The sequence below is a fragment of the Urocampus carinirostris genome, chromosome 2 (genome assembly GCF_059441175.1).
Source record: "Urocampus carinirostris isolate Australia breed hairy pipefish chromosome 2, RoL_Ucar_1.0, whole genome shotgun sequence".
NCBI classification, from domain to species: Eukaryota; Metazoa; Chordata; class Actinopteri; order Syngnathiformes; family Syngnathidae; genus Urocampus; species Urocampus carinirostris.
In genome coordinates, this window is record NC_142350.1 from 66,011,641 (window position 1) to 66,029,902 (window position 18,262).

The 18,262-nt window shown below is 42.4% G+C and overlaps 1 protein-coding gene across 1 annotated transcript; it reads right to left on the minus strand.

Annotated features, from left to right (window-relative positions):
* Window positions 1-14,015, minus strand: tp53inp1 (tumor protein p53 inducible nuclear protein 1). Its single transcript, XM_088327536.1, has 4 exons — window positions 13,810-14,015; window positions 10,910-11,223; window positions 3,111-3,576; window positions 1-2,022 (listed from the first exon to the last, which is right to left on the minus strand). The coding sequence occupies exons 2-4, from the start codon at window positions 11,040-11,042 to the stop codon at window positions 1,803-1,805; spliced, it is 819 nt and encodes a 272-aa protein (XP_088183662.1). The 5' UTR covers window positions 11,043-11,223; window positions 13,810-14,015; the 3' UTR covers window positions 1-1,802.
* Between the last annotated feature and the right edge of the window lie 4,247 nt (window positions 14,016-18,262).

Consider the following 18,262-nt stretch of genomic DNA (forward strand, 5'->3'; position numbering starts at 1 on the left):
GCTTTTGAAAACACATTATGAATAAAATTCAGATATCAAACAAAAATAGCATTACCGCAAATACGCGTTTGAGAAAACGCTAGCGTTTAACATATCTTTTGGAGTTTCAATAGAAGAAATTCAGTGTCCACACTCGCAACACAGAATGCACAGTCGCACTTTCACTCATTTCTCCTCAGAGAAATCTATCTTCATTCACTTATTTGTTTATGGGCTCAGGTGAAAGCCCCTTGGTGAAGGATGCTTCTGTGAAGTGAGGAGTTTCATTTCGACTCGCAGGCCATTGCTCAGTCTTACAGAAAAGTTGTGATTTGTTGCCATCACGTGGCCACAATTCGTAACCGTTAGCTGTATGCTAATAGTCGACAGAATATAGAGCGCGAGATTACTCCCCATTCAAATGAACACACCAATTTGCAACATCATCGTGCAAATAACAAAAAGATCAGGATGAAAATCGATGAATTCGCAAACTAAATGTGGGGACGGTGTAATATTTTTCACAACTTGTACAGTAATTTGAACCCTGACATTCAGCGCTCAAATGTGAATATAGATGTTCAAGTATTGTAATGACCAGTGTTGAGTGCGAACTGCAGTACCGCAAAATCCGCTAGGGGGCCCTCGACTTGAATAACCGGATTCCCTCAAGTGCCGATTTTATACCCCCAACTCCAGCCGACTACCGGCACAGAATAACGCGTTACGAAGGAGCGTGGACTTTTCTCTGTAATATGGACTTTAAGGCATTATCAATAAAATGTTCAAACTCCATTGTTGTTACAACATGGTGCGTTCAAGCAGATCGTAAATCACAGGGTCCCCCCCTTGCCAAGGAAATAACATACAACCCTCAATCCGCCGGCAACACAACGCTAAATACGCTTTCGAAGGGTTTATATGTACCTACGAAATACATCGTCTCAAGCACGTAGTACGAAAACATTGAATTTCTCCCTACTGATATTCTCCCTACCGTATATACTCACATCCGAGCCGTATTTACAACTACAAAATAAAGTATTGATTTCAGGGGGTCAGTTTATACGCGCACAGTTGGTTGTGTGTTGCCATAAGCGAATGGTAGGCAGCGTGTTGGGAGGGGGCGTGGCTTACATACAAACAACAAAATCAATGAGGAAAACGTGAGCACAGAATTTATGCTATGTGTTCTGGATTTTGGTCTTTTGATTTGTTAAGTTATTTTTGCAATACATCGTTGCCTAGAGGAATAAATGAAACGTCTGGTAAATTACCTAAAAATGGAGAAGGAAATCTTCGAGTGGTTTGGAGACACAAGACAAAATGGATATGGAGTGTCTCGGCTATGTTAGTTTGAGCAAACCAAGAAATATGAAGAGCTAAGCTTCGACAGATTTGTGAACACGGTTTTTTTTTGGTACTCTCAATATGTGGCTGTTCTTAAGCAGTTTTAGGGGGTCTGTTCATATTGGAGTACATACAGTCGGGCAATTTGTAATTAAATAGTTACTTTAAGAGTGAGGCGCAACTTTTGGGTGTCATTTATCGGGTGGGGTGGGGTAACGCAAATGTTACTGTAACTAGTTACAGTTTTTCAGTAACGCGCCCAACACTGGTGATGACATCATCATTCCGCGACAAGGTGAAGTGATCCTGCCTCCAAGTAAAGTGACCTACAGCGCTGATTCTACACGAGAGGAAGGAGAGTCCACAGAGGAGACGCACAGAAACTGCGTTTCACCCGAGCCTTCTCTGGTTTTTCGAAGGGCGGACGGGAACTTGCTGCTGGTGATTGTTGGTGTGGCGCCTCGGCGGAGGCTTTAGAAGTTGAGGTGGCGCTGGCCGGGCTGGTGCAGGTGGGTCGGGCCGGCCTTGGGGGGATGCAGGAGATTGAGGCGGCGGAGGGCGTTTCGGGAAATCAGAGACTGGCCGGGGAGCCCAGAGCGCTGAGGCAGGAGCCCGGCACGGGCCGACAGGGCGGCCGCGTAGCAGGCGGACTGATGGAGACCGGCGCGGCGCGGAAGCGAAGACATGTCCGGCCTGAGAAAAAGAGAAGGACATTTAGGGGGGGGTGAACGCGGACGGATTTTCACGATCATAAGGCACAAAAGCTTCCGATTTTCTTCAAAGGGTGCCGGTGTGGTGGATAATAACTAATGATAAGTATGTAGGCATCTGGTGAAGGTCGTGGGATGACGTTGTTGCAAGAGGTCACAAGCTAATATGCTGAGGGACGACCTTCCCGAGATATCTTAACTTTATTTGAGAACACTACAAAAGCCAATGTTGAACGTCTGGAACTTTGAACGTGTCCCGAATGCAATAAAGCGCGTTCCCTTTTTGCCATATCTCCTCTCTGCGTATTTTTTGGGGCTACGCCCAACGACGATCCTATCCTGCAGTGCGCCCTGTGGACGTAGATCAGGGGTGTCAAACTGATTTTAACTCGGGGGCCACACAATAGAACAAACATTCTGTCGGGGGCCGGACTAGTAGATTAAAGAGAAAGAAAAAGAGAGATAAAGAAACAAGAGAAAGAGAGAGGGAATAGGAGAGAGGGTAGGACAAAGAAAGAAAAAGAGAGAGAGGGAGAGAGCGTGACAACAACAGCAAGAGTGAACAGATTGAGTGTCATCAGGGTTACTTTTAACAATGAATTTTTTTTGTATGTTTAATATCCATCCATCCATTGTCTGCACCGCTTATCCTCAGTAGGGTTGCGGGGTTGCTGGAGCCCATCCCAGCCGTCTCCGGGCAGTGGGCAGGGGACACCCCGAACTGTTTACCAGCCAGTCGCAGGGCACACGGGGACAGACAATTCACTCTCTCATTCACACCTAGGGACAATTCGGACTGGCTAATTCACCTAACATGCATGTCTTTGGAATGTGGGAGGAAACCGGAGTGCCCGGAGGAAACCCACGCAAGCACGGGGAGAACATGCAAACTCCACACAGGAGGTTCGATCTCTTGACCTCAGAACTGTGCCGCACACGCGCTAACCACTGTGCCGCCGTATGTTTAATAATGAAATTCAAAACGTCAAAAGGTAAACTTGCATTTCCCCCGCAAATGTGGCCTTCAGAGGAAAAAACTTCTGGAGTTAACATCAGGACGAGTGACATTACCTGTGACGGGAAGCATCCAGAGCGCGCCGGCCTTTCTCCTTAGGCGGGGCGGCCAGCTCCAGGTCCAGGGATCGCTGCATGGGTTTGGGGTTGATCCTCGGAGGGCTGTGGTGGGCGTAGACGGACATGCTCGGGTGTTCGATCAGCAGGTTCTCCAGGGGACTGGTCTCCACCAGGACGGACTGGACCCCGCGGCCGGTGAAACACGGCGGCGGGGTGACGAACCAGCTCTCCTCCAGGGAAGACGCGTCCAGGCGCAGGAAGTCTCCGTCTTCCTCCTCGTCCTCCGCCCCGGCGTCCGGGTCGGTTTCGGCCGTGGAGTTGAGGGAGGTGCAGGAGGCGTAGCGGACGGGAGGACTGGCCATGGGAGACGGTATCATCACCAGGTCGTCCTCGTCTTCGTCCTCCGCCGAGCCGACGGCCGAACCGGAGAGGTCGGCGCCGAGCTGGCTTGAGACACCGTCAGCTGGGGACGCAAAAAGAACCGGTGGAATTTTAGTGAAACCCGAAGAGTCCATTTTCAGGTTGTGCTGTAGTTCTACTTCAAAATGCAAATATTTGAAGAAAAATGGAAAGAACGTGCCAGCAGCCCACAAAGCTGAGGTAAGAACTTAACCTGAAGCAGAGTCGGAGCCCAAATCGGGCCTAAAATGTAAATCATTATGTTAGGGTTGGGCCTGGCTTCTCTCTCCCTGATTTTTTAAACACATAATTGTTCACAAAAAAATGATCTCAATCTAATTTAAACTCCTGAATCTATCTAGTTTAAATCCAAACTACTTAAAAAAAAAATCAAGATTTGTGTTCATATGTGTGTTTGTACATGATCGATGGGCTGCTGAACAGCTGAACTGATTTTTTTACATGATTGTACTTTAAGCCACCGCTAACTAGCTAACTAGTTTTTGGTGTCAAGGCACCCATCATAATCACCAACTGTCATGATTACCGATGTGAATCACCTGTGCCCGTTCAATTGGCGCCCGTTCCCCATTTAAACCCAGTCCTGTCAGTCCCCTGTTGTCAGTCCGTCTGCGAACCTCTGTTTATACAAGCCTGTCCCGTTTTTGCTCCGGCTACGACCTTTTTTAGATCCCGATCCTGTGTGCTGGTCGTGACACCAACATCTGCTTTTGTGTGGTCTGCTTTTGTGCATTCTCTGACACCCCCTGGCGGCCAAATTGGGTACTTTAACTCCTGACCAATCCAAGCAGTCAAATCCAATCTTCTATCAGCTTGGCAAAACCTTGTCATTTTACTTGTGTATACTAAAACAATGTGTGAAAAAAAAACCATTTTCTCTATGCTTTGGCCTCTATGTAACTAGAAATTGATCACATGGGTTACAGAATTTATGCAACTCCGAGACTATTGGATTTCACCCAAGGTCCGCCGAGTTAATGCGTTCCTGGTTCTTTATTATTAGCATTTGATTATCAAATTTAAAATTTGTGTTCTCATTTCATAAGATTTTTGTGCGTATTCTATCAGCTTTTCTGGTGATTTTTTTTATTTGTCATACTTTTTTTCAATACATCTTCGATGTCACTTGTTATTTCATAGCGTTGCATTCGTATAATAGATAGATAGATAGATGGATGTCTAGATAGATAGATACCCAATATAACGTGTTGATATAGAGTATTTAAATAGTGCTATGTAAAATACACACTGTCATAAAAATAGAGTAATATGCAAATGTGGGGTGGGGTTTAATGTGGGCTTTTACTCCCCCGGGTGGAGTTAAAGAGCCTCATGGCATGAGGAATAATTGCTATTTAACAACTAAGATGGAGCCACTCTGAATGTCGGCCTTTTAATTATCTTCCCCTCCACAAGTCTATCTTTTAGGACCTGGTATCCCTAAAATGGAGCAGCTAGATATAAAGGATAACTTAAAGAACTGGTAAGAGTGAGGTATAGAAAAGCTTCAAATAAATTGCTGAAAATGTTGGAGAAACCTGCGTTGGCTTTACTGAAAGTCAATGTGGAGCTTAGCTTTCCCACAAGATCATAAAGACTGGCGCTTTGACGAATGAACAGGCATTTAAACAGCTGTACTGGTTTAAAATCACCTCTCTTCCTCCCGAGTCCTCGCCTATAATATATGAAATTTCAGGTTTGTTTAGGACTCGGTCCAGCAGATTAAGTCAATTGGATTTTTTAAAGCCTGATCTTTCCTCCACCACAAAGGGCATTGGTGAATAAAAAGTGCAGTTTCTCATTTGTAACAATGAGGGGCGCTGTGATCATATGTATTTCCACAGTTTGAACAACTTAGCTCACTATATAGCAGCTCTGCCAACCACCACTGACATGATTGCTTGAACCAGAATGTAAACCGTCTGTCTGCCTCTAATGCACAGGTGGCAAACAGGCGGCCCGCGGGCCAGATCAGGCCCGCTAAGGGATTGTATCCGGCCCGTGAGACAGCACTCAGAGAAGCGCAAGAGAAAAACAAGCTGCAGGTTGAAATATGTCCACTTGATGTTGCCAAAGCCAGGTGCCTCGAACAAAGACACTGTACTTGTATTTCTTTTTCTCTCTCTCTCTCTCTCTCTTTTCCACCCCTTTTCTCCCACTCTGTCTCCTTCTCTTTCACTCTGTTTCTCTCTTTTTCTCTTCCTTTGTTGCTTTTTGTTTCTTTCTCTCTCTCTCTGTTTTTTAACTTCTTTTGCTCTAACTTCCTTTTTCCTTTTCTCTCTTTTCTCTTTCTTTCTTCCTACCCTTCGCGCTTTCTTTTCTCTCCTTCTGTCTTTCTATTTCTCTTTGGATTTTTCTGCCTCTCCCTTTCTGTTTCCCCTCTCTCACGACTTTTTATCCCTTTTGTTTCTCACACTCTCTCCCTCTCTCTTTTTCTTTCTTTGTCCTGCCCTCTCTTCTTTTCCCTCCCTCTTTCTCTTATTTCTTTATCTCTCTTTTTTTCCCCTTTAATCTACTAGTGCGGCCCCCGACAGAATATTTGTTCTATCGTGTGGCCCCCGAGTTAAAATCAGTTTGACACCCCTGCTCTAATGACTCAGCCAGACCAGAATTTGAGCTCTCAGCCCTTCGGACTTTTGGGGGGGAAGACCAGAAGTCAAACACTGCAATTCATCAAATTCAACTTCTGCTTTCTGAGTATTTTTTGTTGTTGTTTTTAAACTCCACGCAACGTTTTTGGTCAAGTCTGGAGATGATGCAACCTCTATGTGCCGTGTTTGTTTACCTGCTTGTTCAGAGAAAGTGTCACGCCCTCGACTTAAGCCACAAAATGAACGATTAATTAAAGTGAATGACGAGATGTTATCAACACTAACCCAAGAACTGGATTTTCAAATGCTACGGGAGTCCCTACCCGTATTCAGTTAATCCAAAATCCAATTACTCATATATACATCCCGACATCTACATGTTATACTTCTTTTTTTTAAATTAAAAGTAGTTCTATGAAATTGGTTTTGAAACACTTAGAATTAAAGCAAAATGATATATTATGTTCCTGTTTTAAGCATTTCATTTGATATTTAGTTTTGTAGCATTACTGTTGGCCTAGAGAGGGATGTGTCAACTGCCGCGGGTTCTGATCGGCTCCCTGTCAGTATTGGAACCCAGTCCTGTCAGTCCCCTTTTGTCAGTCCATCTGCGAACCTCTGTTTTTACAAGGCAAGCCTTTTTCGACCCTGACTCCCGCCTGTCCCTTTTTTGCTCCAGTCTGTCTCCGGCTTTGACCTGTTTTGATCCTGACCACGTCTGCTCTCCCGTCCCGGCTTATGACCTCTTTTTGTCCCTAACTACGTCTACTCTCCCGTTCTGGCTTCCGACCACGCCTTGCTCTCCTAGTCCCAGCTACCGACCCGTTTTTTTTTTCGTCCCTGATACCGCCATCGCTCGCTACGGAAGATCCACTTCCAAGTAAGTACAACTGTAATTTTTTGGGAAAACCTGTTCAGCTTACATAAATTGGAATCTATAAAATTGTTCAGATTAGATTCAATTTTGATGCAATATTGCAGTGGTATTTTTTTATGGAAATATATATGTGTTTTGTTTAATAAATCACCATCAAAATATAAAGAGTATAGATGAAATGGCATTGCAAAATAATATTAAAATTAGAAAATAAAAAGCTGTTATTATTGTTTTTTTTATTACTTTAGCATAGACATGTGAAGGATACTTGCCCATTAGAATGTGTTATTCAGGATGTCTTTTACTGAATCATTGAATGGGAAAGCACATAATGGCGTCAAATGCGAGGGTCAAAATGGCGGCGCGCATGGACGCAGCGGCTCACAGCTCTTCAGCTAATTTTCTATTTATTACCGTTCTCTTATTATTTGTTATTCCAACATCCATAGCAGCCTGGTCGTTCTGAAAGATGGATGACATCATGCGCAGTCCCTTCTCAAGGTTTCTTCATTTTCATCATGTTGAGGTTTTTGAGTTTTTCCTTGCCCTCATGTCGGTTTTAGATCAGGGGATGGTGTCATAATAGTCCGTGGTTTGCAATAATATGTGGTCTGTGCAGCATTTTGAGACTCTTTGTGATTAAGGGTGTCACAAATAAACATGACTTGACTAGTTATCGCTGGTTCACACTTCGGGGGAAAATTATTTTTTAATAATAAAAAAAGGATCAAACAAAAACAAATAGCGGGTGATCCTGCACCATGGGTAACCTTTCGGGCAGTCAAGATTCAGTTTTGCTTGGAGAATGCTTGTCTATTGGTGATCCCAAGAGCCAAGAAGAAATCCACAGGTTTAAAAGCACTCTCCGTTCAGCCCCAGGGCATCTTTATTTTCCTCATGCTGAGGTTTTTGGTATTTTCCTTGCCCTCGTGTAGGTTTTAGATCAAGGGATGGTGTCATAATAGTCTGTGGTTTGCAATAATCTGTGGTCTGTGCAGCCCTTTGAGACTCTTTGTGATTAAGGGCGTCACAAATAAATATGACTTGACGTCATTGATACAGTAAAATTGGATACGGTCTCTATTTTCGGTCCTGGGATACATCTCTGTAAACAACTAGCAAACCAGGATGGTCAGCACCAGACTACCACCCGAAAAAACATTCATACGCTTTCCACTGGTGTCACGCAAGTTCACGCGGTTTGTTTTGACTGCGACCTATTTTCGGATCTGGGAAAGCTTTGGGAAGTTAGCGCGACATATGTCGCCTCAGTGACCTTCGCTCTCTTCCCACTTGTTTATTTACATTTTGGTTTCTTGACCAGGGCCTGTACAAACTTCACTGTGTTGATAACCTAAATTGGACAGATGAGCTAAGACTGTTATGGGAGAGTGTAAATATTAGCAACATCTGTTTTTTTTATGAGTCAACTAAATATTTTTATTAAAAGCACACTTTTAAATGCATTCCTAACTGCACCAATCATTAACTGCCTCAAGGATATATTACAAGTTGATGGTTAACAGTGTTTCCCATAGAATTTTGGTAAAAGAAAATACTGTTGTGCATTTTAAACGCAATTAAATGCATCAATCTGTTGCATTTTCGAGCAAAATCAAGAAGCCAGATCTACGACGAATCTATGCGCTTGTAGACTATTGAATTTTAAACATATTAGTTATAAAAGGCAAAGTCATAGCAAACAAGTGACACCCACAAAGCACAGTGAACGAGTTTAGTGCAACAAGAACAAAAAAATCTGCTTGTCATTAAATTCAACTTAAAATTTTAGATCACCGATATGAGTTTTACATCGAATTCAATGTAACGCTCATATCAGTGACAGGATGCCACTTCTTCTTCAATGGTTGACAGGAGGTTATTGTAATAAATTTGCATCATCTCCAAACAGAAGAGCAGCTTCAGCGAAAGACTGCTGTCACAGTCTTGTTCCACGGACAGACTGCGGAGATCATTTATTCCTCATGCCATGAGGCTCTTTAACTCCACCCGGGGGAGTAAAAGCCCACATTAAACCCCACCCTACATTTGCATATTACTCTATTTTTATGACAGTGTGTATTTTACATAGCACTATTTAAATACTCTATATCAACACGTTATATTGGGTATTTTTGTTTTCTATATATTTTATTTTATTATTTTACTTTTCAACACATGGATACTGCTGGAAGTGTGAATTTCCCTAAGGGGATGAATAAAGTATCTATCTATCTATCTATCTATCTATCTAACACGCAACTTGGGGAGCTACAGTTGGGCCCATGTCCACCAAAGCGCTTTCCTGCTCTGAACATTTTTTTCTAATTGCTTAAAATGGCAGCGCCCTGTTTTTACAATGTTGAGAACGACGGGAGTGCGGCGAGACGCTGGGCGGGTTTTCTGTGTGGAATAATTGGCGCTAAAACAGTTGAAAAATGTTCAACTTGGAATACACGACGCTCGTCAATGTCACATTTTACCCGGCGGAGCTGGAGTGCCGGTAGGACCGACTGACCAAAATTCCTTCTTATAAATGATAAATCTAAAACTTGTTTGGATAAACTTCACATTTTTGTATATTGAAAAGTAAATGAAATCCCAATAAGAGGATGGATGAGGAGCGAATGTTGAAGAGGATCGACAGAGCAGAAGTCAATGGAAGGAGACCAAGAGATTGACAAGGACGGATGGTGTTATGAGTGCGCTACAGGGAAGAGGTCTAAATATAGTGGAAGCTAGAGCTCTTGTTGGTGGAAGAATGAGTGGAGAGGTGTTGTGAAAGGATAGTGGGATGTTGGACGCGCTCCAAGGGATGGGCAGGGCACCCGTATGATGCGGCAGGGGTAAACCAGTGAAAGCTGTCAGGCCCTGCTATTGAACAGAAGAGTGTGTTGTGTCATGGCCGCTTTCTTGTGTCCCGTTTCATCTGGAGGGACGAAAGCATGACCAACTTAGGTGCCGAGGTGCTTCACTTGTTTGGGTGTCTGGGCATTTGGGTTGGCCATGGTCAAATCTTTTGTGTTTTTGCTACTTTTTCCCTTTTATCGTTTCTTTTTTTGTGTGTATGTGTTTGTCTTGCTGTCGGTCACCCCTCTCGAGGGATGGATGGACGGATGGATAGATGTCTAGATATATGTATAGATAGATATGTATCTAGATAGATAGAGATAGATAGATATATAGATAGATGTCTAGATAGATGTCTAGATGGATAGATGTCTAGGTGTCTAGATAGATGTCTAGATGGATAGATGTCTAGATAGATAGCTAAATAGATGTCTAGATAGATGTCTAGATAGATGTCTAGATAGATAGATAGACAGATAGATGTCTGGATGGATAGATGTCTAGATAGATGTCTAGATGTCTAGGTGTCAAGATAGATGTCTAGATGGATAGATGTCTAGATAGATAGCTAAATAGATGTCTAGATAGATAGATGTCTAGATAGATAGATGTCTAGATAGATGTCTAGATAAGATGTCTAGATAAGATGTCTAGATAGATAGATAGATGTCTAGATAGATGTCTAGATGGATAGACAGATAGATGTCTAGATAGATGTCTGGATGGATAGATGTCTGGATGGATAGATGTCTAGATAGATGGATATATGTGTAGATGTATAGATGTATCGATAGCTAATTAGATAAATGGATAAAATCACATTTTTGTGCAGCTGTTTTTTCCTTGTTTTACTTTTGAGGTCCATGTCTAATGACAAACACGAGTTGGCTTTGAGCCCGCACAGCTTTTCCAACTCAGGGCATAGGAGAAAGTCAAAAAACAGAGATGCGCCAGAGTTTTGCATCGCATCTAAGTTCTCCGAGGCATGAGTTCCAGCTTACGTCACAATATCTGACTTTGCAGTGTTAGATTTTAAAAAATGCCCAAAATAGACTCACCCAAGAAGTTGACCAGAATCCAGTCTTCCCCGTCTTCCTCCATCTCGGGCTGCTCGTCGCGGCCACGACGACGGTTCGTTTCGGGCGTGGCGACCTCGTCGCCGAACAGGGCGCTGGCGAACCTCTGGAACATCCTGCTGGGGTTTGGGCCTGGCCAAAAGGCACTTGGGTCATCAGCTGCGGGCGGGTAGGCGCTTGGCCGGGGCACTAAGGTGCAATAATGTTCTGCGGCCGCGGTTCATCGGAGAGCCAGGGGGCTGCACATGCTTAGACGTTCAGTGTCGATACAAAGTGGGGAAAAAAGACGAGGGGACCTGAAAGAAATTTTGAAAAATGGGTATATTGTTTGTAATGGCTTTTTGAATCATTTATCTTTGGTTGTAACAGTTGTTTGGAGGTTGATCTATATCACGGAATTCCGGACTATAAGGCGCATCCAAAAACCTTAATTTGGCCAGAAATTCAGAAGTACGCCCAGTGCAGTGTATATACCAAAAAATACTATTGGTTAAAATTAGAAATGCATTCAAAACACATCGCTGGCCATAATCGCAAAACATGCAACAGGAATTGAACCCGGGTCCCGGCAAAACGCTAAAACCAATCGTTGCATCCACCAGCTAAAAACGTAAAAAATAAAAAAAAACTATATAACACACACAAGTATGTTTAACGTAGAGCGCTAGTCTTCGGATCAGAAGGTCAGAGGTTCGATTCCCGGCTCCTCCGTGTTTTATGTCGATGTGTCCTTGGTTAAGACACTGAATCCCTAATTCCCCCAATAAGCAGGTAGGCGCCTTGCATGGCTGACTCCCTATTGATGTGTGAGTGTGTGTGTGAATGGGTAAGTGTGAAGCACATTGTAAAGCGCTTTGACTCGAAAAGCGCTATATAAATGCAGACCATTTAACATGAATGAATGCCTTTGCCATGTCTTGAATAGCAATTAAATGAACACAAAGAATAAAGTATTTTACAATCTATTGTATTTGAAAGAGTACTACATGATCACTCTACCAGGTGCTAGACCGCACAGGCACACAAATTAGATAGTTATTGTAATATGTGCCATGACAAGTGTAGTTGTGCATAAATCACACAACTGTTATTCTTAAATATGTTAGCTCTAACTGTAGTTTTAATTCAATGTGCCTTATATATGAAAACTTTTGACAAAGGGCTGTTGTTAGAGGAGGGGTGGAGGGCTTTTAGTCCGTTGTGCCCCACTGTGCGGGAAATATGGTATACATGTCCTGTCAATATGAATGAGTATTTTCTACGCAACTGCAAAGCTTTCAGCTGTTAAACTGCCCCAAAAGAAATTCAATTTTGTTCAGCTGTCGTAAAAAGAAGAGACGCACGCAAATAGCAGCCAAACTTTACAGCTGGTCAGCATAAACCAGACAAAGCGCAGTCATTCAGCGCCACAGGAGCTCTTCTCTTCGAAGCTCATTTAGCCATGGCAACACTAAACAGGAGACCGTTTCTATCCAGCCATTTATCCTGCCACCTGTCCAACTCGTCAAACATTCAAATGTCTGATTTATTAGGTGGTATCTGAACTACCCACGACTCGCCAAATATGGTTCAACTGAGCTGCGGTGCGTTTAAAAACTCAACAGTGGGATTGTAAAACACAGATGCGACAATATAAATATTTGGATTAATGGCCTTTTTGGGGTTGTAATAGAACACTTGCAGTTTCCTTTAAGCTCTGTAAATGGACGCTTAACTTTCTATTGCAACTCTATTGCAAATAATCAGCATCGCATGAGTTAAACACTCGTTATTTGTTAGGAAAATCGCCGCAGTTTGGTGGAAAGGTTTTCCCCTTTTAAACGTGCCATATCATGAGCGAACTAATCGTAAACAACGTGTAAATAGGTCGCGATCACAGTTTGTTTGTACAACCTTGTTTACTTCCGCGAAGATTCAAATAATCTTGTCGCTTTCATAGTCATGTGACGTTCATGGTACACGCGTTCTTTGTTTATCCTAATCCAAAAGATAAGATATTCGTCAGAAACCGTACATTTCTGGTCCGTTTGTTCAACCAAACTCTCGGTGCATAATTTCTTTCAACCTAACTTATTTGATAAGCAAGCACTTGAAAACAAACTATGGAAACTTCTTAATTATCCGATTCCCTAGCCAGCGCTTGAACGCACAACAGGTTCACCGTACGGGTTCACAGCGGTTGTGCTGCGTTTAAGTTCACCCCGGGAGGCTCGTACATATTGGTATCGCGAGGAAAGTTTTTGGAGAGCGTTGGTTAACGATACTAAATGTAATCTTCCAAACCGGGTTTGATTTGCCTTTATTGTGAAACATTGTATGCAACGAGATTAGACGTGGCACTCCAGGGTAAACTTATAATAAAGACTTTAATGAGAACAGTAAGGTAAAAATAATAGTTTTCATATTTATGTATTAATATTTACACAGATTGAACGGTTGTAATTATTGGATGTGAAGTCATAAACCTTAAAAGTGGGGGATGAGAAGCCCGTTTGTTTAGGACGGTTTAGCTCGTTAGCAGCCGGGCGTGGAAATAAAGGAAAGGGAAGGGAGGAGGGGATTGTTATTCGACACGACTGGAGCAGAACTAACTTAACCGACGACTGTTTAAAAAAACAATGTTATCACGAACATTGCACCAAAACGCAACACCGAAGGAAAGTGCAATTAAAATAAGACCGCCACGACTTAAAATCACAATACAGACATAATGCTAAGTTAATTAGAACACAATGTACAACACATAAGAAAAAGGACAAAATCCTCACAAGAATAAATGTAAAATGCTCTAAAGAAGTGCATAGGATTGATTCCTGGAGTATTTATTAACTTACACGATAAAAACGCGAGAGAAATGTGTGCAGGAGAAACAAAGAACCCACCTGAAGCTCAGCCGACGGCGTAAAAAAACAAACGAAAAATCAACTGGAGGTAGATATGTGCCGTTTTCGTAAAATGAAAAACTCGACGTTTTCTTCGCAGAAGAAATAAAAGTACAAAAATAAGCGAAATGTTAAAAACTTCTCATCGATTTGTTGTTCCTTCCTTTCTCGTCCGCTGATCCTTTTGTTATTGTTATGTGTGAGAGCAGGCCTCCCTAACAGCTGATTGCCGTGACGTCATTAGAGGCGGGGCTAATATCTGTGTCGACCAATCGCAGGGCGTAGGAGTGATTGTCACTAATACACGTGACCGTGTTCACCGGAGGACATGACTGGGCAAAGCTCGCTTCGGCACCAAAACACTGCAATGTTACATAAGCGGGTTCATTTCCGGTTCCGGTTTGGTTTTGTAACATAATTTATTTTTTAGTAAAAATAATTATGATTTAATGTTAATGTTGTACTTTTAAGTGGTTTTAAGGGACAGTGTGTAATTAAAATTCGAACACGAGAATTTGAATTGGAATTGTCTTTATTGTCATTGATACCGACGTTGTGTGCAACGAGCAGGGTTGGGTAGGGTTACTTTAACTTGATTACTTTCAATTACTTTTGGATTACTCCAATACCAAATATGCTAATAAAAGACAAAAGAAACTAAATATGAATAAAATGACTCAATTTTGTGCAGGCTTGGGGAGTAACGGAATACACGGAACGGCAAATTTTGTTTCTGTCACATTTTGTGTCAGTTTTGCCGGAGATCAAAGCCAGGAGAGAAAGCTTACCACGTGTTGTGAGTCATCATTTTATTCCTATTTAGTTTGTCTTTTATTAGCATATTTAGTATTGGAGTAATCCAAACGTAATTGAAAGTAATCCAGTCAAAGTAACCCTACCCAACCCTGCGCACAGATAAGGTTGGTTTTCCAGACCTCCTATCTTTTCTTTTTCCACTTTTGCGCAAACAGCGTCCGATGACGCCCGAAAACTGATAAGAACGTCCAGATTAGCGTTGCAAAATTTTCCACCAGCGCTGTGATCGGAAAAATAGTTACCGGTTCATAAAATAATTTCAAACGAATTCACTGTATGTTGTATTTTTACATTAAGTAGAATATTATTTAAAAAAAATGAGTGAGATAATAACCCAAAGGTATCTATACCAGTGGTGGGTAAACTATAGCCTTTAATCCCTAATCCAAATTGGGAGATATATAATACTAGACTAGTAAGGAAGGAAGTAAGTAAGTATCTATTGTATTTGAAAGAGTACTACATAATCACTCTGCTAGGCGCTAGACCGCACAGGCACACAAATTAGATAGTTATTGTAATGTGTGCCATGAAAAATTATCACAGTAACCTATAGCCTTTATACCTAATCCAAAATGGGAGATATATAATACTAGACTAGTAAGTAAGTAAGCAAGTATGTATTGTATTTGAAAGAGTACTACATTATTACTCTGCCAGGCGCTAGACCGTACAGGCACACAAATTAGATAGTGTGCCATGAAAAATTATCACAGTAAACTATAGCCTTTAATCCCTAATCCAAAATGGGAGATATATAATACTACCGTGACATATACTTAAGATAAAAAATTGTTATTTGGTGCCTTAAAACGCTTAGTAGCCCTTCGTGTGCCCCGTAAAATCGATAATTTTCATTGCGCTCATGGTCTACATTCAAAGTGCTGGCAACTGTCATGATTAATGATTGTGAATATCCTGTGCCCGCTCATTTGGTGCCAACCACCGCGGGTTCTGATTGGCTCACTGTCACTATTTGAATCCAGTCCTGTCAGTCCCCTGTTGTCAGTCCGTCTACGAACCTGAGTGTAAACTATGCAAGCATTTTTCGACCCTGACTTCCACCTGTCCCATTTTTGCTCCCGTCTGTCTCCAGCTACGACCTGTTTTGATCCTGACCACGACTGCTCTCTTTGTCCCTGACTACGTCTACTCTCCCGTTCTGGCTTACAACTCGTTTCCAACCCCAACCCCAACCACGCCTTGCTCTCCCAGTCCCGGCTACCGACAAGTTTTTCCGTCCTTGACATCGCCATCGCTTGCTTGCTTCCCGCGTCCAGCGAACACCGGATCATGGGCGCAGCCCTTCCTCTTTTCTTCAATAAAACTTGTGGTACAATACGCAATTGGGTCCTGTTTCCATTCTGGTCCTGACTGCAACATTTTTCTGTTCCGGTTTTTTATATCATTGATCAAATTTCATGCATTAAAACACTTCTGAACTAACACTATTGTATTGAGTTTTTCAGTGCAAATGATGACATTTAGTGTTCAAAGGAAGCTACTATATTACTTTGCTATTTTGATTAAAGGGACAATGTGTAGGGATCTAGTAGGTTGTTTGCTACTCGCATTTTCCATTTCTTGTTTTGGGCATTGCTTCTTATTTGGAGTTTTGTTTGGTTTGGACGTTTTTTTTTTTGTGAATCCATGTTTGTTTGCTACTTTAATTACAATCTCTTTCCATGATTACCCCTCACAGTGCAGCAGCTTCTCTTCTCAGGCGAATGGTGGAGTGATTCACAAGGTGATAATAAAACTCTTTGAAGCAAGGAAAACATTTTACTCAACTGTTGGAACACTATATAATTAAGACAATTCTAATTCCAATTCTAAATTCAACATTGTAGTTAATGAATAAAAAATGTGTTCTGTCATAATTACGCATTGCACTCACCTGTGCCCGCTCGTTTGGCGGCAGCTGCTGCTGGTTACCTGATTGGTTCCCCGTCGTATTTAAGCTCAGCGCTCTCACTCACCCTTTGCCAGTCCGTCAGCGAACCTCTGCTTACGCAAGGCAAGCACTATGACTCTGACTGCCGTCTGTCCCGTTTTTTCATCCGTATACCACTTGTCTGTTCCTGATTTCCCGTTTATCCCCGGCTACGACCCGTTTTTTATCACCAACCACGTTCTGATCTACTGCTACGGCTATCGACCCGTTTTCCCCCTGACCACGCTCCGATCTTCTGTCCCGGCGAATCACTTCCGCATTCCGATCACGCTCCAATCCCGTGAGCGGCTTGCTTTCCTCGTCCAGCGAGCACCGGATCGCTGGTGTTTGTTTTTCCCCTATATCTCAATAAACTTGTGAGTAAACGTTACACGATTGGGTCTACCATTTATCCTGGTTCTGACAGTATTCACAATTATCCCATCAATATCATAAATATCAAATTTGGTGCTTAAAAAGGGATCCGATGTATTATTTTAGTCACGGTTGCCATGGCGCCCAATTGACCCCGCCCATGTTGCGCCAGCTGTGGTTCATTAACAAATTGGCTTTCCGTCTTTTTAAGCTCAGTGCGCTCTCTCTTACTTTGTCAGCCCGTCAACGAACTTCCGCCCCGCAAGACGTGGGTTTCGACACGGTCCTGTTCCTGTTGGTATTTTCTGTCCGGTATTGTTCCCGTTTATTTTGTCCTGTTTGATTTCGGTTTCCAGTTTTGTTTCCGTCTATTTTTGTCCTGTTTATTATTTTGTCCAGTTTTCGTTCCTGTCTAGTTTCTCCAGTTTATTTTCGATATCCTGATTCATTATGAATCCTGTCCGTCCCGTCCTGTATCGACCTCATCTGTCCGTTATCAACTCAGGCAATTGGAATCGATCTCGTCGGTCTTTGGCTTCCTGTCCTTGCACGCCAGACCGGCTTCCTAACATGCATGACTCCCCATTTCCTGTAAAATAAAAGGCTTGTGTGAGAACGTCATGCGATTGGGTCCTGATCCTGTTCTGGTTCCTGACAATTTTCTTTCCATTAATCTGGTTAACACATTCAAAGCCAAACCTGAAAATCGTTTTCTTCTCATCGTTTATGAATGAATATGTTGTGTTAAGAAAAAAATCCCTTGTCATCCATGTTTATAATATGTAGGGTAGCCTACTATTGTGAATGCTAAAAGCATAATACTGAAAAACAAAGATAAACATTTTGGCATGGACAATCTTATACTGATCCGCCTCAAAACCGAAAGTCTCTGACCCCTGTCTCAGAATCGAGGTTACGAAACCAGGTTTTCCACAAACTTCAGGATGTTCTTCGAGGAATCTGGAGGGAAAAATGAACAACAAAGATGACGTCACTACAAAGGGGTGAACACCCTCCAAAATGGGATGTGGTTATGTTTCAATTGAACCTATCATGTTTTACAATGTGAGCTCTGGCTAACTCCAAATAGAGTTTTTCTTTCCTTCCTTGATTTCTAGAATCGGTATCAGTTCTCGAGTAAAACATAGATTGCGGTCTCTAGTAAACAAAGTATTTAGTACTTCTGAGTGACTCACCAATGAAGCAACCAAGTTTTTCAGGGACAGAATTGGACAAAACGTCCTCCCAGTCGGTGAAAGTGTGTCAGTGTTCCAGCAAAACAATAATAAAGAGACTCCTCCGTATGTGGAATGTATAAGTTACATAAGA